Genomic DNA, 19235 nt, shown 5'->3' with positions numbered 1-19235 from the left:
GTAACGTACATGTCACTGTACATCTAATATATCACCACATTGATGAATAGAAGCACTATAATGCACCACCAAGTCAGTTGTGCTAGGTGTGTAAGAGGTGTGTTAAGAAGCAGAGCTACAATGCCATCTACTGTACATAGTTGTAACAACATGCCAAATCTGGTTTGCCAAATACATTCATTCATTTTCTACCGCTTTTCCTCACGAGGGTCGCGGGGGTGCTGGAGCCTATCCCAGCTGTCTTTGGGCGAGAGGCGCGGAGCACCCTGGACTGGTGGCCAGCCAATCACAGGGCACATATAGACAAACAACCATTCACACTCACATTCATACCTATGGACAATTTGGAGCCACCAATTAACCTAGCATGTTTTTGGAATGTGGGAGGAAACCGGAGTACCCGGAGAAAACCCACGCATGCACGGGGAGAACATGCAAACTCCACACAGAGATGGCCGAGGGTGGAATTGAACCCTGGTCCCTAGCTGTGAGGTCTGTGCGCTAACCACTCGACCGCCGTGCCGCCCTTCCCAAATACATTCATTTTAAAAAACATATTGCAGGTCTTTGCTGCTTCGTTGTTGACTACGGCCTATTATTATAAAAAAAATATATTCATTATTATGTATTTTTGGCTCAAATGATGCTTGTTCAGGCATAAAAATAAGTACATGAACTATGGTCTGGGTAAGTGTATCAAGATTGCTGTTGTTTACAGCTTGTTTTCAGAGAGCTAGTCCTGATAATGTTTAAAATGTTTAAAAAAAAATATAAAAGGTCATGAACAAAACACAAAATACAAGGTCATGAACAGGTTTTCTATGCTATAACTACAAACATATTTCATTTATAAATGAACGGCCAGGTCCGGAATCAATTAACCACATTAAACGAGGGATTCATTATGTAGTGCCAAATCTACCTGTGGTCATGGTCAAATAAATGAATGACTGGGAAACACTGCATTGGCATACAGCCCGGCTTCCCATCAACTTTCCATCCCCGGGACAATACCTTTAATACATGATACCAGACAGAAGCACCGCCGCACTCGATGTGGAAGTCTGTGTAGCTGTCCTTCACGCAGATGAGACAGTATTTTGTGACTTTTGGCTTCCCGAGCAGAGCGTCGTCAGGCCAGTAGTTCTCTACCCAAGATAACCTCCGCACGATTTGAGGACTCTCCACGATGTTGTTCATCCTGTTCCAGAGAAAAGGGTTCAACATGGACATCATGGACACACGCATGTCAAACAGCAGAATGCTACATTGAGGTGAGCGCCTGTGGTACCTTGAGTCGGAGAACTCCAGATTGATGACGTTTAATACTTTCTTTCTGTTTGTGCTGTAGTAATAATCAACAAACTCCTTCAGCTTCATCTTGCTATCCGTCTGTTTTGTCACGTCAACAACATCAACGCCGACATCAGGACCTGAGATGGTAAGCATAAAGACAAAGAGAATGTCGTTATTTAAAAAAAGAGCAAACAAGATGAAAGGAACAATAACATTAAATGACAGCTTACCAAACATAAGGTTAAGATCAGTATTGCACAGTAACAAAATATCAAATGATGGAACGGAATGAGTAAGTAAATTACAAACATGCATCCCCACACAATTTTTGTAAACAACTGAACCTTTGAATAACAACTTTTCTATGTTCTGTAGTTGTAATGACATGTTTAGGCCAGCAGAGGGAGCGCCATGGTGCTGAGTAATTCAACAGGGAGATTGCACGTGCAGCTGATTAATAAACGAGCTCAATCATGAGAAGACTCCCACTTTGGATCTCTCTCTATTAGTTTCACAATCCTGTTCTTCTAGTCCAGATTCCCCCGGTCTGGAGGTGGTAACACTTGTCTGTGTCTAGGTCTGTTTTCCTTGTCTTTCAGAATTAACTCAATGTACATTGGTTTCAGCACCCAAACAAAAAAAAAGTGTGGGTTCCCAGAGCATTGTTGCCAACTTTTCAGCAAGAAAAATAGCTATTGGCCTTTTTTTGGTCTCAAAAAAGTTTAACAATAATAGTGTTTAGTTAACACTTTGTGGGACGTTTCAAAACCCAGCAACATTGTTGTGACCTGGTTAAATAAAAGGTTTGTTTGTCCAGCCATATTTTTCATGTTACTGTTCTTAAAATGTGTGTTAAAAAGTCTTGTCTCATTCTCATAGACCCAATCTTGTTTCGTGAGTTGTGTGTCTTGAGTTTAGAAGTACTTCTTTCCTCTACTTAAGCGTTTTTTAAATTTTCTTTTTTTCTGTGAAGCAGGGCGGTACGGCGGGCGAGTGGTAATCAGCACATAGCTTCTTACATTATCATTCATTAGTGGAGAGTAGATATAGATTTCATACTTAAAAAAGGTGTTTCATAAGTGTGTGAGGCATATTTAGGGCTTAAACCGAGAGTGTGTTGCTTGAGAACAATGGCAATTAAAAAGAGAAGGAGAGGGTTCTGGAGATGAATCTCATCTAATAATTACAACAGTAACTTGATAATAAACTGAATGAAATAAACAAAAATTATAATAAACTGAATACACTGAGGGCGGCATGGCGGTCTAGTGGTTAGCACGCAGACCTCACAGCTAGGAGACAAGGGTTCAATTCCACCCTCGGCCATCTCTGTGTGGAGTTTGCATGTTCTCCCGGTGCATTTGTGGGTTTCCTCCCACATTCCAAAAACATGCTAGGTTAATTGGCGACTCCAAATTGTCCATAGGTATGACTGTGAGTGTGAATGGTTGTTTGTCTATATGTGCCCTGTGATTGGCTGGTGACCCCGCCTCTCGCCTGAAGACAACTGGGATAGGCTCCAGCGACCCTCGTGAGGAAAAGCGGTAGAAAATGAATGTTGATAAAGCGGCATCATTTTATCGTCCCATATATGTTAAAGGTGCTGTCTGTCATGGTTGGATTAAAGTAAATGCTATATCCCGCTCTCTTCCTGCTCAGCCAGTTCCTGTAGGCATTATACAGTAAAAGTGTATTTGCTATGCAGATAACTGCAAATAAGGAGAACTTTCTTAAGCAAGCTAAAGCTTGCCTCTAAACTAGCTCACTGCAATAGCGACCAAGTTGGCAAAAGCAATCACTCCTCATGCATCATCTTATCTTAAGAATCAGAGTCCCATTATAATGTGTTTATGAGTAAAGGCGTCCCACCAGTACCACAGTACTTAAACAGCAGTTAAAATCAACGTAATGATGAGAGTTTAAGTAAAAGCACAGGAAGGTTACAAATGAAAACAGTCACTTGGTTTCCTACCGACATAATTTTCTACATCACTGATGTAGAAGGTGGGGGGAGGCATTGACATGCCAAGACCATCCTTCTTCTGAACCAGGACAGGCTCCTCAAAGCCGTTTTCCTCCAGGTAATCCATAGTCAGCTGACTGCCACCTAGTTTCACCACAATATCATCGGCACTGGAAACAACACAAAACAATCAGCACATAGCTTCATCAGAAATGGGCATTGAAGTAAAAAAAACTGTGTTTTCATGCAGAAAACACTCCTAAATCCAAGGCCAGAAAAGAAAAGTTATTTTGAAGTCTTAACGTTACACTGATCATGTTTTCCATTTTTCCTCAAGCGTTGAGATTTCGCACTTTGTTTGGCAGTCTTTGAAGGCGCCAAAGTTGCTGTCAGACGCAAAAATGAAAGTCATATTTTCCGGCCTCAAAACGTGCAAGTTAATATGTGATGCTGAATCTTTAGTAGAACTACAACAAAGCAGTGTGGCCTCTAGCGCTAGCCTGACTAAAGGTTAAGGTTTTCACACGTCTGTGATGTATGGTGTAGCTTTTTCCACCAAGGACATTTGTAAGTGTATGCATGTGTTCTACTGTATATACTGTAGATCAGGGGTCTCAAACACGCGGCCCGCGGGCCATATGTGGCCCGCAGGACACTAGTTTGAGGCCCCCGCCTTGATATGAAAGTTTAATGTTAGTGTGGCCCGTGCAAGTTTGATATGGATGCTGTATGGTATCATGTACACAGAAACAATTATTACGTTTGATTAATGTTCATGTTAAAGGTTAAATAACTGTTAATAGTTATCCTCCCTATCCGTGTGGAAGTGGTAAGTTTTTGGCTTTTTAAGTTTAAAGGAAATAACTTGGAGGCTACCGTTTAGGTCGCTAGCTCTCTAGTTTGCGAGTTAGCATGTGTCTCAAGACCCTGCAGTTGCGCAATATGTTACGTATATGTTATGTATACGTATAAATGTGGCTATAGTCGTGTTTTGTCATGTCTACAGGGCTCTAATAATGCTTTGTTAATTTTAATCTGAAAAAAATAATTTGTCTACCCACCAACTATATGTGGTTTCTTAAGTTTTTATTATTTGCCGTTTTATTATTATTATTATATTTATTTATTACTGATTGATTGATTTTCTTTATTCTTGATCTTATTTTGTGTAGAAAAATAAAAATGAAGATATTTGAGAACAGTGGAATGTTTTATCAGAGCTTTTCTTGTAGAAAATCGGAACCAAAGCAAAGTTTATTCATTTTTCTGTTTTTAATAAATGCGGGGTTTTTTTGTTTTTTTTGGAAAACCTCGCCCAGACCCTAGCTCCAGTGGCCCACAGGTAAATTGAGTTTGAGACCCCTGCTGTAGATACATCTGTTTACAAATGGAATACTGCATCAATGATAAGCTGTAAAAGATGCGCTTACCTTGGAAACGTTCTACTTCTTAGCTCCTTTATGAAAACTTGACTGCCATTCTGAACTGCTCTGATATCTGTGCTTTGCCCCGTGTCATGCTTGCTCCAATTCTTTTTCTTTTTTACTAAAGACAAAAGAGAAAACCCAAATGAAGAAGTACCAACAATGAAACAAATGTCATGTTCCCCACTACACAAGTTACTGAACCCAAAAGAAGCCATGGCTGCATAAAATCAAATGACGGTGGATACATTTTATAAAATACTCCAAACTGATATGAAAGATGTTTTTAACTCCGAATTGACTCGAGACTGCGAGAAACCAACAGCACCGTATGTTTTTATGGCACTTTTAATTTCTATTCATTTTAGTAAAATTTTTGTGTACCATTATTATTTTCACGTTTTTATTTATGGTATCTTCACTACCATTTTATAGTATAATGCTATTTAAAGCCCTTTGTGACACTGTCTGTGAAAAGTGCTGTGTAAATAAATTAGACTTACTTAATTACATACTTACAGTATGTTGCATAAACAGGGGAACCTCAGTTAGCTTACACCCTGGTTAGGTTAGGTTAATTTACACCAAAATGTTGCCTCTGTTTGCATATATTGACTGAAAATCATTTAAATAGAGACATTTATTAGTGTCTTATGAACATTTTGGCGATTGTGACTCTTCATTGCACCCATTTTACCACATTTAAGATGTTTATGGCTTCTTAAGGGTAAATATACTGAAAATGCTGCATGATACCTTGAACCAAATTAAAAAAAACCCAACATAATAGTTTACAGCAGTGGAACTATAGCCAAAAGTTGACATCTAGAAAGGAGTATAAATATTGTACATAGTACATACGTGTGGATTTGCCGTGGGTCTTCTCGCAGTTTGGACAATGATATATGTCAATATCTGGAGCGTCATCCTCATCCACACCAACACAACTGAAAACAGTGAAAAACACATGACTCAAATAGTTACAAGAACGATTCAGATAATATCTTAGATGGCATGACGTACAAAGAATAGCATTTTGCCCAAACATAACATAGTATTTCTCTTATTATAACAGTTGTTAATAACTCGATGATTATCTCACAAGATTAAAACGTGCCCATATTTCTCCATCCATCCTTTTTCTATGCTGCTTATCCTATTGCTTATCCTAGCCTATGTTTTATTATAGGGTCGTGGGGAAAGGCTGGAGCCTATCCCAGCTGACTTTGGGCAGGAGGTGAGGTACAACCAAGCCAGTCAATCGCAGGGCACATACAGTATAGACAAACAATCATTCACCTCACATTCATATCTATGGACGAATTGGGGGTCAGTTTTTCAATCTTCACCTTATCCGCTCCTTTGGACATTTGGACAGTTATTTATTAGCAACTAATGATTATTTTAATAACCGATCAATCGGCTGATTATTTGTTGTTGATCAATGAATCAATTGATCAATTGATCAATGAATAACTTAAATAACTAAATGTTTAATTTCAGCCTCATAGCAGCAATCCCTTTAAAAATGCATGAATGGAATTTTTCCCTCCCCAAAAGCATAGCAGAGAGAGCAAATACGAGACATTTCTCAGACACTGAAATTGAAGTAGAGAAGTATAAATTATCAACTGACATCACAAACACTGCGCATCAACAAGTCACTGTCACAGACTGCTGTAAATAAATATGTCCCGGGGGGGGGGGGGGGGGGGGGTGGCAGTGCCCAGTTTGATGGTCAAGTTGTGAAACAGGTAGCAAGATGATATGGCCTGCGCTGGACAGGCACAACCAAAGCTATTTGTAGTTTCAATGTTCTACCACTAGGTTTTGTGTATACGCATGGTAATCTCATGTGTGTGACGATCTTGTTTTGCCTGAAACACAAAGATCGGCCGGCATTCATGGAAAAAACAGTTTGAGAGGCTGAGATCAGGATATTTACAGTACAGTTTTCAAGGGGACCTATTATGATCATTTTCAGCCCTTTGTATTGAGTAGTTTTCTAGTTCTTCCAGAATCTGCACCTATTCCAGCTGTATTTCCAAAACGTTCTGTTTTAATTTATAAATTTTTTAATTTATTTCCACCCAGAATTCAGATGGCTATCCAACGTTACTTGGCCATGTTAAAGCATCAGAAGTACAAGCTCTAAGTCACCATTGATCATTGGAACCATTGGAATAAAATCCAACGAAATCCATCTGGAATAGGTATAGATATTGGAAGATCTGGAAAGCTTTCTGTGTGGGCTATCGCGTGTAGCTGCTCCATAGGAGTCCAATATCAAATACAAATGGCCGAAAAAGAGCAAAGATGTGACGTTCACGAACAAGTAATGTCTTCAGAACATCTCTTTGAAGTGAACAACGAGAATCGATTTGCAGATACAGTAGAACCTTGGTTAGTGTCATGAATTAGTTTCAGAAGGCTGGACTCTAACCAAAACATACTCTAACCTATGTGCATCAAACTCTTTTTCACATGATTACTCCTCAAAAGGCCACCTGTAACCGTGAAGCCAACCTTCCACTGTATAAGAATATAAGATGTGACTAGTAAGATAAGACTAGTTTATTACCGACAACTAAGTTAAAAACAATGGACTTGTTGGCAAACGTCACATCTCTAAGAGAAGTCTATGTAACAGTGGCGAGTACAGAGTGGTCTGTGGTGTTAAAAGTGTGGTTTTCAGTATGTACTGTAAGTACAGACACTGCTTCAACATCATTGATGGAAAAGACAAGAATATACATGTGAAGTGTACATTATGTCCCACAGCAAAGTGTTTGTCTCTTGTGAGTAACTCTAATCTCATCAAACATGTCTCAACACGACTACGAAGCTAAATCCCAATAAAACGTATTTTCAGCTTAAAAAAATATATACTCACGTTCAATGGTAACTTATTGCATTTATGAGCTCCTATCAATGGTGAGTAATGTTGGTTTAAACGCTTCATTGAGCACTTTGACCCTCGCTACTTTATTCCAACTGGATGCCTATGAATAAAACAATACACCAGAAACATCAAGAAGTAAATGGGTCAGTTTTTCTCATTCCTACTGTTGTATAATCCATGCTACTAACAAGTAATAAAAGTATGTATGAGCTGTTTTGATATCAGATCGATATCAGCATTGGCCGATATTCAAGGCTGCAATATCTGAATTGGATCAGAGTGAAAAAGTCCTATGGGGATACCCCTACTAATTACTTGGGATGCCACAATAAAAACATGACAAGAATTACTGTTCAGAAAAAAACGTTCCCACAATAACCAAAAATAAATTAATCACACAATAAATGAAAATGAACTACATAATTTAGCTGGATTCCACGTATTGCCATGTGCATGCATGTCTGTTTTCATCGTCCCTGGCCTCCAAACAGACAGGAAGAGGGTTCAGCACCTCGACACTTCATAACAACAACGACAAACAGAGTCTATCATACAATCTGCTTTGTCTGTGAGGGGGGAGGCATGGTCACTAGCATATGAGCAGCATTTCTTTCTTGACTTCATCAACCTCATGCCAACCTCCACCATCCTTCACCTCTCAAGACCACACATCAAATTTGAGGGAACAGAACCTTGTCGTCACCTCCTCCCATGGGAAGCTCTCCAAACATATTGCAACGGCTTATGTAACGGATGCCGGCTGGTGCAGCTGTGCGAGAGCATGGTGCACTGGACAGTTAGTTCTCAGCTAAAACTCCACGACTATCAGTCTAGACCAGGGGTCTCAAACTCTATTTACTTGGTGGCCACTGGAGCTAGGGTCTGGGCGAGACTGGGTCGCATCAGGTTTTCAAAAAAAAAACAACAAAAAACGCATTTATTAAAATGAATAAACTTTGCTTTGGTTTCGATTTTCTACAAGAAAAGCTCTGATAAAACATTCCACTGTTCTCAAATATCTTACTTTTTATTTTTCTACACAAAATAAGATGAAAAGTAAACAAACAAATCAAGAATAAAGAAAATCAATCAATCAGTAATAAATATAATAATAACAATAATAATAAAACGGCAAATAATAAAAACTTAAGAAACCACATATAGTTGGTGGGTAGACAAATTATGTTTTTCAGATTAAAATTAACAAAGCATTATTAGAGCCCTGTAGACATGACAAAACACGACTATAGTCACTTTTATACTCTTTTTATTTACAACATATTGCGCAACTGCAGGGTCTTGAGACACATGCTAACTCGCAAACTAGAGAGCTAGCGACCTAAACGGTAGCCTTCAAGTTATTTCCTTTAAACTTAAATAGCCAAAAACGTACCACTTCCACACGGATAGGGAGGATAACTATAAACAGTTATTTAACCTTTAACATGAACATTAACCAAACGTAATAATTTTTTCTGTGTACATGATACCATACAGCATCCATATCAAACTTGCGCGGGCCACACTAACATTAAACTTTCATATCAAGGCAGGGGGCCTCAAACTAGTGTCCTGGGCCGCGTGTTTGAGACCCTTGGTCTAGACTCTCGCTCTGTAGAGCCATATGAAATTTTTTCACTTTTTCTCTAATTATTTTTTCCATATTAATCCGACAACCTGCGCCACCCTGCAATATCAGATGACATCACCAGTGCCCGTATAGAACCCACACAATCACAACAACGACTAACGTGCTTGCAATTCTGTGCTAACGTGTTAATCAAACAGCAAGACGTAGGAGTGATGTTGTCAGTGTGGCAGTACTTTGTAAAAGTTAAACGTAGTTACAGTCCGAAAAAGATGTTATAGCTGAGTGCAAAACTTGTCATGCACAAGTTTCCTGTGGCGACACAGGACCGGGAGAGTTTAATACAATCAAACTCAACTCCCACTGGACGGCAGAAAAGATGACCAGCCCCTATTGGTGGTGAGTAATGTCAGGTTAAAACGCTTCATTAAGCATACCCAACCTCGTCATATTATAGAGAGTAAAGTGAAGTGCAATGGAAGAAAGTCTAGACTAATACAATCAGTGAAATTATTAAATGGGCTCATTTCAGCACTGCTCTATCTCTTATTAATTTGCTGTATAAATGCAGCAGTAACATAACCAGCATCAGTAGATCTTTCATTGCAAATTGTATACTAACAAAACAAAGGCCAAACTTGTTGCAGCCTCATTGTAGATGCAAAGACACGTTTGTGTACTCATGCGATAAGATTGTTCAAAAACCTGGACCAAAAAGACAAAATAGTTTTTGTTGCCAGGGTGGTTTTGCGTGTTTGGTGTTGCAAACGTGTGTTGCCATGGCACAATAAAAACTTGGAAGTTGCACCAAGTATGGTGTTGCTGTTAATCAATTTGGTGTCCATACGTGCACAGTAAAAATGTGTTAACCTTTTCTGTAGTGGCATGGTAGATGCAGTTATCGGAGCTGATGAAAGTAGTAGTTTATCTGTGTTTTTATTTTTAAACCGTGCTTGAACAGTTTCATACAGTTGTATGGACAAACAAGTCTTGTTGACGTTTTTCACTGGTATAAGAATATTGTTGATGGATGTACTCCATAATATTGAAGTCTTTAAGAATATATATTCTTACATTTGTTGCCTCCTCAACCCACAAATGGAAACCTTCACTGCCTCCGTTCCACACCATGGCGGACCCAGACAAATCCCACAATGCTTTGCCACCTGAGCAGTGAGCATGCTCAATAACCACTTCATATTTTATACTTTTTAACTTTTTAAAAATACTTTTTAATATTATTTATACTTTATATGGATTTAAATGACATAATTCTTGCATTGATGCAGGCATATGCCAGGGGCCCTAACTGACTTTGGAATAAATACTCTATACTCCATACTCTACTCTAGTCACTTCACTGCAATACTGTACATATTACTGCTATTATATATTGTCATATCCATACTGTTTATAATCTGTATAATCTACAATAGCCATATTATAGTCATTTCCATACCCTAGTCACTCCATTGCAATACTGTATATATTACTGTTATTATATATTGTCATACCCATACTGTTTATAATCTGTATAATCTACAATAGCCATATTATAGTCATTTATATCCCTGTACATATCCTCACTGTATTATAGTCATAGCCTGTATAGTTTTATTTACATAGATCCGTCCATACTAATGTACTTATAAAATTGCACTTCTGGTTGGATGCTAACTGCATTTTGTTGCCCTGTACAAGTGACATGAGCAATAACAATAAAGTTGAATCTAATCTAATAACTGCGAAATAACCTTCATTCGGAATTCGTAATCTGAAAAAATGTGTTTACATGCATAAAAACATCTGTCTCAAAAAAGTACTGTATCCCAATTAATACAGGTATATTGTGTGCAATATAAAAAAGAAAACAGATGATTTAAACTAGGCTTATGAAGAGAAGCAGCTGCATATTTCAGCATCTGTCCTACATTTCACTATTGATTTAAAAAACATTTAAAGAGATGAGCTCCTGTAATTTCAAGTCCTTCTAGAACTCATTCTATCCATTCCTCGCCATAGGGGCTGCAAACAAACACTTTTTTAACCAAACTTTACAAACAAAGTCTTTTTCACTTTCAGCAAAAACAAGTTTTGTGAGTGTAAACAGTAACTTGTATTTGCTCTATTCAGCAGCAACTGGATAGATGAACACAACAACAGTGTTTGCAAGCAAAAAGCAGGAATGATGTCTGCCATGTGGCAATATGTGGGTGCTGTTTCATGTATAGAGGGCTCTGATAATTAAAAAGCTGTATTTAGAGGATTGTAAACAGGTTTTCTATGCCATAGCTATGGAAATATTTATTAATACTGAATCCTACTTCACAGAAATTCACCTATAACGATTAAAACCACTGTTTTTTTCTATAATGTGTCCATAAAAAAAAAGCTGCAGTCTCCCAATGGCCCCTGCACTGCACTTTGCACAGCCCTGGTGTATGTATTTCACTGGGAAGGCAAAGTGTAGTATCTCCAGGCTCTGTTTTACTTAACACTATCGCTCGTTTTCACTCACCCAGGTCATGGTGAGGTTAAATGGAAACAACTGGAATTTTCTTGTTGAAGACGCTTCACCTTTAATCCAAAGGGCTTCTTCAGTTCTACATGTTTAAGTGTGGAGTTTCTCTATTTATGTCTCTGGTGGGTGTGTCCCATGGGGGTGGTCACAATAGAGCTGTTGTCCGGCCTTCCTGATGTGTGTCTGTTCCTCCTGTCTGCTCTTTTTTACTGTAGCCTGAGGATAGAAACAGTCGGCTGAATGTGTTGGTCCCTTAAATTGCTGCTTTGCCAGAGAATCTCAGGATTTCCTCCAAACAAAACATACATTTGAAACCCACCAACACGAAACCTGGTTCGGCCCAAAGACAAAATCCCGAGAAGCACAACTGTTTATCCGGCTCAGTGTTGTGAGGAGTGCAATGACTGCTACATTGGAATCGTCCCATGACTTTACAAGACTGCAGCTGTTACTCCAATTCTAAAAAAAAAACCTGCTTCAGACCCGAGCAACTACAATAACCTTCATCCTATTTCCAAAATTCTCCAAAAACTGTCACCTCCCAACTTCACCTTCACTTAACACATAACTCCCTCTACGAAGCTTTTCAGTACACATCACAGCACAGAAACAGACCTCATTAAAATCACTCCTCAGTTATTCCAAGTGTACCTCAGGGCTCTGTCTTGGGGCCCCTACTTTTTATCATTTAACAAATTTAACAGTGATAATAAACTGAATTAAATAAACAAAAATTATAAACTGAATAAACTGAGGGCGGCACGGCGGTCTAGTGGTTAGCGCGCAGACCTCACAGCTAGGAGACCAGGGTTCAATTCCACCCTCGGCCATCTCTGTGTGGAGTTTGCATGTTGCATGTGTTTGCGACTCCAAATTGTCCATAGGTATGAATGTGAGTGTGAATGGTTGTTTGTCTATATGTGCCCTGTGATTGGCTGGCCACCAGTCCAGGGTGTGCCCGAAGACAGCTGGGATAGGCTCCAGCACCCCCGCGACCCTTGTGAGGATAAGCGGTAGAAAATGAATGAATGAATGAATGAATAAACTGAATTTCTTTTAGGAACAGGAAAGTTTCACCCTCACCATGGACATCCCTGCGGTTTCCTCCTCCCCTCAGGTTAAAGGGTACCTATTATGATTTTTCAACTTTCTTGACCTACAAATGTAGTTAGAATGCTCTATTCTCGTGTTAAACAATGCCAAAGTTTCAGATAATGAGGTTCGCGCATTTCGAAGTGAGCATTGAAAGAAGCTTGGGATAGCTCAAAACGGCTCGGTTTCAAAAGGCGTGGTAAAACTGACCCTTTGTAACGTCACAGAGGGGCGGACTTCCTTATTTGGGTGTGGCTGCAAGCCAACAAAGCTCTCTGCCCTCCCCAAGCTCTGCTTGCCCTGCCTTTCTCTGCCTGCCTTGATCTCTGCTCCTCGGTTTACTCGCTAGCAAAGGCTAGTACGGGAGTTCCCGATTCCCTACCAGCAAAAGAAATGCATTTTAATCTGTCAATGGCAATTTCACACTGGACTGTTTTGTGAACATGTGCCAGTATGCAGCTGGACTAGCCAACAAACTTTCCAACATTACTTAGTCGTGTGGAAGTGTCAGTATAGAAAGCAGTATGTAACAATTTATCATTGTCCTAACTCTGTTTATTTTGTGTAAGTCATGGAGCAAAAGCGCTTGCATTCCGGGAACGGGGTTGCTACTAGCCATGTCCCACCAAAATTAGTGGCCACATTAGACGTTATCGAAGCTGTAGAAAACCTCAAATGCTAAAGCTACTTACCATTGAAAGACGTCTTGAAGTAACCTCTTTTGTTGTGAAACCTCAGGCTGTCCAGTCTCTACTTCCGGATCAAATTCGGAATCCAACACATATAGTATGACTGTATGTTAAAAGCCGACATTTCAAAAAGATACATCAGTGTTTATTATCAACTCCTATACCCTTCGCAGCTAGCAGCGAGTGTGACCAAATATAGCGGCATGGGCGTGCCTACAGGTGGGCCGTGGGTGGAATAAACTAAAATGGACCGTTTTTGCAGTCCAAATCCAAAGAAATACAGCTGAATAGGTGCAGATTCTGGAAGAACTATAAAGCTTTGTGTGCCGGTTATCATGTGTAGCTGCCCTATAGGAGTCCACGACTCAATACAAAGGGACGAAAAATGTGTCTGGGTGTCATCCTGGATAGCAAACTTTCATATAAATCCCATATCAACACCATCACCACTGTTGTTCCCTCACTATCCGTTCTACCGCCATTCTGATTTCTTAGCCTGGTCATGTCACACATCGACTATTTCAATTCACTCCTTTTCCATCTCCCCCAGAAGTCCCTCCATAAACTCCAACTGGTTAAGAACTCTGCTGCCCGGATTTTAACCAGAACTTCTTCATTTCATCACATCACCTCCATCATACAGAAACGTCACTGGCTCCCGGTCCAGCAGAAAATACAGGACAAACTCCTTTCACATAACTCAAGGCCCTACACAACCTCAGCCCTCCGTACTTGACTGACCTCATCCACATTGCCACCCCAGCTGGCTCCCTCAGCTCCCTCCTCTGTTCACCTCACTGTGCCCTCAGCCCGCCTCAGCACCATGGGGAGCAGAGCAGGCTGAAACTCTGGAACTTATTAACATCCGACATCAGAAATATTGACTCACTCCCCATCTTCATATCAAGACTCAAACTCTTGAATATGCAGCCTTGAACATGTGTTAAAGACTGCATACTCACTTTGACTTATCTGTTGGTTTTATTCTGTGTCATGTACAGTGTCCTTGGGTTTTTAGAAAGGCAATTATAAATAAAATGTATTATTATTGGAGACACCAAGCAACCCTTAAGCAATACAAACAAATGGCACAACTTAAGAGGGGAGTTCCTTCGGGCTCAGAGTCAGAAGTTGATTTCCATCTCTGATCATGTCTATATTCTGGATAGGCATGGTCGCTGGTTTGAAAGAAGCCATCTATGAATGTTTGCTCCATCAGCTATGATCTGCTTACAACAATGTCCTAACATCTTTCTCCCAAAGATTGTTTCAATCCACGGGAAGACTGGCAACTGAAACAGCTTTTTTTCCCACCAGGCGAACAACCTTTTGGTATGCAGGACGTTCGTTCACCAGCCACATAACAACAACCTTATTGTGACCACCCCCAGAATACACACCCCCCAGAGACATAAATAAGGAGACTCCACACTTAAAAATGGAAAACTAAAGAGGCTTTTTGGATTAAACATGAAACGCCTTCAACAAACAAGAACAGAGTCTCTGCAGGGTTCTACAAGTCACATTTAATCCTTTTTACGTAGGGATGTTGCAAGGGTTTTATGCTGCCAATTCCGATACGAATCCTCCAGTACTGAAATCGGTCAATACCAATCAATTAATTATACATTGTTCAACTGAATTTTGATGCGTGCTATTGGCCAGAGGTGTACAGATACTGATCGATGACCAATACATCGGAGAATCCCTATTCTTAAGACATTTTAAAGACATATTTAATATCCATACTGGTAGAAAAGAACAAAAAGACATGAATGGAGTCCTGGAAATATTTGCAATGTACTGTATATGAATTTATTTATAGTTATTTAACTTTGTAAGACAAAATGTTTAACCTAACAAAATCATCTAAAAATTATCCAAGTAATTTGGCTTTGCAGTAGGCTTTCGTTAAGCGCTTGCCTCCATTTAGCCTTTGCTGAGTTGAATGCAGAAGGTTTCATTTTGGCCATGTCCACACAAACATAGATATTTTTTTATGTACTTTAACTATACTAGTTAAAGTGGAACTGCACTTGCCTATGCATTCTAGCGCAAGAAAACGAGTTAGTATGAGCCAGCTAACAATGGACATCATGGGATCAATACCTATTTTGACGCTAAAGCCCTCACAAAAAACACAAACAATGTTTCATTTACATAACGGACTTGGATATTAACCAAGCTACAGTGATATTGTTATTGTAGAAGCAAACACAAAAAACTATATTTATCTGGCGGACTAACACGATGCCTTGCTAGCCTGTAGTCTCAGTGCCATTCACAAACGGAAGAGTGAATATCTGGCTCTCCATTTCGCTACAAAGACTAAACAAGATGCTAATTTGCCGTCAACATTTTTTACCTGAGGACTGTAGCACACGTCTTGTGTTGGAACAGTTTCACTGTGTTGTCGTTGTATCTAGGCTGCTGGTGTTGACAGAAGTATCGTAAGCTATATGCACCTTGGAAAGAGGTTTTGGTAGATACTATACTAATACTAAGTATTACATGTTACCATCAATGTACGTGTTAATGCATGATCACAGCATGTAGTATACCAAATCATAAAACATTGTTAGAGTGTTTTCTTTAGAGGGTACGTCCCAAATAGGTACGTCCCAATGACATGCATTGTTAGCTTGCTCATATTAACTTGTTTTCTCTTGTTATAGTACACAGAGAAGGGAAAGATATATGTGGTCATGTTTCAGGTAAGCGCAGTTCCCTTTTAAAGTACTACACTAATTAAACTATACTAGTGAGTGTAGTTTTAAAAAGTCTATCCACACAAAACACCTTTATTCATTTTGTCCAATCAGAAGCCTGAAAAAGCACCCGCAAGTTGACTTGGTGGTATAATAATGTCTCTGTTCATCCATATACAATAGTAAGTATTATACAGTACAGTATTACGTGTGCATGTTGTGTATACTGTTCAAATCAGTATTCATTTACACGGAATACTAGCCTAAAACATGAATGTTCAATCCCCTGTGTGTGTTATAAGTTTACCGCTGCACTAAATAAAATCAATAAATAACTTCATGACCGTTGTTGTGTTGTTACATGAGGTTTAAATACATGACACAATGTCTCATATTTCTTACAACACAAGACAAAATAGTGTTACCTGCGCAAACACTGAAGACATTTTTGAAAAGCTCGGTTTTTAAGACAAAACGTGTGGATGAATTGACGAAAATATTGCTTTTATATACGTACAGTATGTGTATGCTAGTCGGTGTGGATAAGTGTGGTGGCCAGGAGGTCAGCGGTGGATTGTAGAAAACAGAATATTACATGTAATGTGGTCAACGTAACTGACGTAATAAAGAATAAAGAATGAGAAAATGTACACGGACTTATTAAGAATAATTATATTTGGGAGTATTGGCAGCGGAGCAGCAAGAAGACAAAACGACGCGGACGTAGCTTACAGTACGCGAACGTAAAGGGAAACAGAAGGGAAACATAACAATAAACATGGCGATAACATGAGGTCATTCTAGCGAAACCGCACAGTTACTAAATAAGATAAGAGCACGGACATAACAAAAGTGCTGTGCAGCTTTTAAAGACAGTCGACATTGTCAGCCATAGCTGCTGGCTGCTGTTCGGGCTCTGGAACGCCGTGCTCGCCTTTACGTTCTTTCTCTCTCTCTCCAATCACAGCTGACAAACGAATGCAGTGAAAAGAGGCAAAATGGACAAAACAGAGAAGACTAGAAATGGACATTGCCAGTTGCGAGTGTGTCGACGGAGGCTACCCCGGTGGTCGTCTCTTAACAACCGCAATGCTTTTTGCTCGGGAGTCATGGCGGGCATGTTTTAAAGCACTCAACTTGCTGGGAAAACGGCGAAGATGACGCCGCCATTAAAAGATACAAGTCAGATACATGCTTTTGGAGTATTGTGTTTGGAGTTATTCACGACAAAAATGTCCCAACCCAGCTCGGCTAAATATAACTCCGCCTTCTCGTCCGAGCGGGCCTGTCTTCAGATGAAGACTGGCGACGGAGAGCCACAAAGCTGTCAAAAGGCGCCGCGATGTCGCCATTTTCCTTCTGCTCCTCCGAAGCAAAGTGCCGCCAAAAAGCAAGAGACGTCGCGGAGGTTCTTACCTGCCGTGGAACCAGTCCTTGCAGGCGTCGCACTCAATCATGAACTGGGTCACGTCGTAAGGCAATCTGCAGATGCAATAGACTGGTACCGTCGCCATGTTCACTTGACAAGTACGGCGGGATGGACGGGGGGCAGCAGAGGAACAACGTCCTGCTGACAATATCATCCAATATGATGATGGAGGAAAACATAGGGGCTGTCCCGAAACACCGCTAAACCTACAAGCTCCATCACAACTACATCACCGCCGCTTAAACATTCACACAATACGCGCTTTTCCTCAAATGCATTGTTTTTATCCTCATCATCTTTTCTTCTTTTTTTTTTTTTTTACTTCGCTCCGGTCTGCTGACTGAGGCAGCGACTGAAAGCACACGACTCAAAACCTCAAACCTGGCTGCTAAATAAAATAACAGATACATTATTTCACTCACCTGCGTCATGCAAGCTCTAATACTGTATCAATAAACTTGAAGATCATTCATGATGATGCACTCCAAATATTACATTAAAAAAGTCTCATTACAATATAAGGTCAGGCAAGAAAAAGTCTCATTGCAATGCAATTGAATACAGTAAATATACCAAATAAAAAAGTCACAATAAACTACAATATAATACACTAACATATTAAAAGTCCCATTATAATACAATGTAAAACATAAAAAATGAGTATTGCACTACAATGTAATACACTGAAAAATAAAATGTTTGCAGGAGGAAGACAAGGAGTCATGTTGTGTTTGTTTTATTATTATATATCACTATTCCATACATATTACTATGTCCTTTTGGATATGTAGAACTGTGAATTGATTTATGTGATGTATTCCATTATAACCTGATGCATGTGCAAATAAAATTCAACCATTACCATTAGAGTACACTAAAAAATAAAAATTTTAAATTCTGATTAGGGGCTGCACAGCGATCGAGTGGTTAGCGCGCAGACCTCACAGCTAGGAGACCCGAGTTCAATCCCACCCTCGGAGTTTGCATTTCTCCCCGTGCATGCGTGGGTTTTCTCCGGGTACTCCGGTTTCCTCCCACATTCCAAAAACATGCTAGGTTAATTGGCGACTCCAAATTGTCCATAGGTATCAATGTGAGTGTGAATGGTTGTTTGACTATATGTGCTCTGTGATTGGCTGGCCACCAGTCCAGGGTGTACCCCGCCTCTCGCCCGAAGACAGCTGGGATAGGCTCCAGTACCCCTGCGACCCTCGTGAGGATAAGCGGTAAAAAATGAATGAATGAAAGTCTGATTAGACAAGAACAGGGGTGTCCAAACTTTTTCCGTAACCAGTGAGGTCCAGATAGTGAAAATGAAAGGATGCAAGCCACCTTGATATTTTATAAAGCAACACCTGTAGATATGCTAAGAAGCTATACTGTATGTATTTAAAGACAATACTGGATATCAGCTTTGTGATACTGCTGGTGAAAAAAGCCTACTTTAGTGTCAACTTTGTTCCTTTTTCCCATTTTTGCATTTTTAAAAAAAATTCCAAATATTTCAACTTTCTTCTTAAATAATAAATAAAATTACAGCATTATTTTGTTTTATTTGTTTTTCATAAAATAAAAAAATATTGTATTTATGCTTTAATATTCTAACTCTGCAACTGAAATGGC

At 39.6% G+C, this 19235-nt stretch overlaps 1 protein-coding gene across 2 annotated transcripts in view; it reads right to left on the bottom strand.

The window, feature by feature from the left end:
• phf2 (PHD finger protein 2) overlaps window positions 1–17955 on the bottom strand; it is a 42637-nt gene extending 24682 nt beyond the window's left edge. The window contains exons 1-6 of one of the 2 annotated variants that reach the window (XM_058054940.1): window positions 17600–17955; window positions 5545–5630; window positions 4690–4804; window positions 3269–3429; window positions 1292–1433; window positions 1015–1201 (exon numbers count right to left, since the gene is read on the bottom strand). In XM_058054940.1, the coding sequence (XP_057910923.1) occupies window positions 1015–1201; window positions 1292–1433; window positions 3269–3429; window positions 4690–4804; window positions 5545–5630; window positions 17600–17766 (858 nt within the window). In that variant the 5' untranslated portion in view covers window positions 17767–17955. The remainder of the gene's footprint in view (window positions 1–1014; window positions 1202–1291; window positions 1434–3268; window positions 3430–4689; window positions 4805–5544; window positions 5631–17599) is intronic. The other variant, XM_058054939.1, reaches the window with a different exon arrangement.
• Window positions 17956–19235: the final 1280 nt, after the last annotated feature.

The sequence above is a fragment of the Doryrhamphus excisus genome, chromosome 18 (genome assembly GCF_030265055.1).
Source record: "Doryrhamphus excisus isolate RoL2022-K1 chromosome 18, RoL_Dexc_1.0, whole genome shotgun sequence".
Lineage (NCBI taxonomy): Eukaryota > Metazoa > Chordata > Actinopteri > Syngnathiformes > Syngnathidae > Doryrhamphus > Doryrhamphus excisus.
The sequence above is the reverse complement of the archived record's forward strand: the minus strand, read 5'-3'. Positions and strand labels throughout refer to the sequence as shown.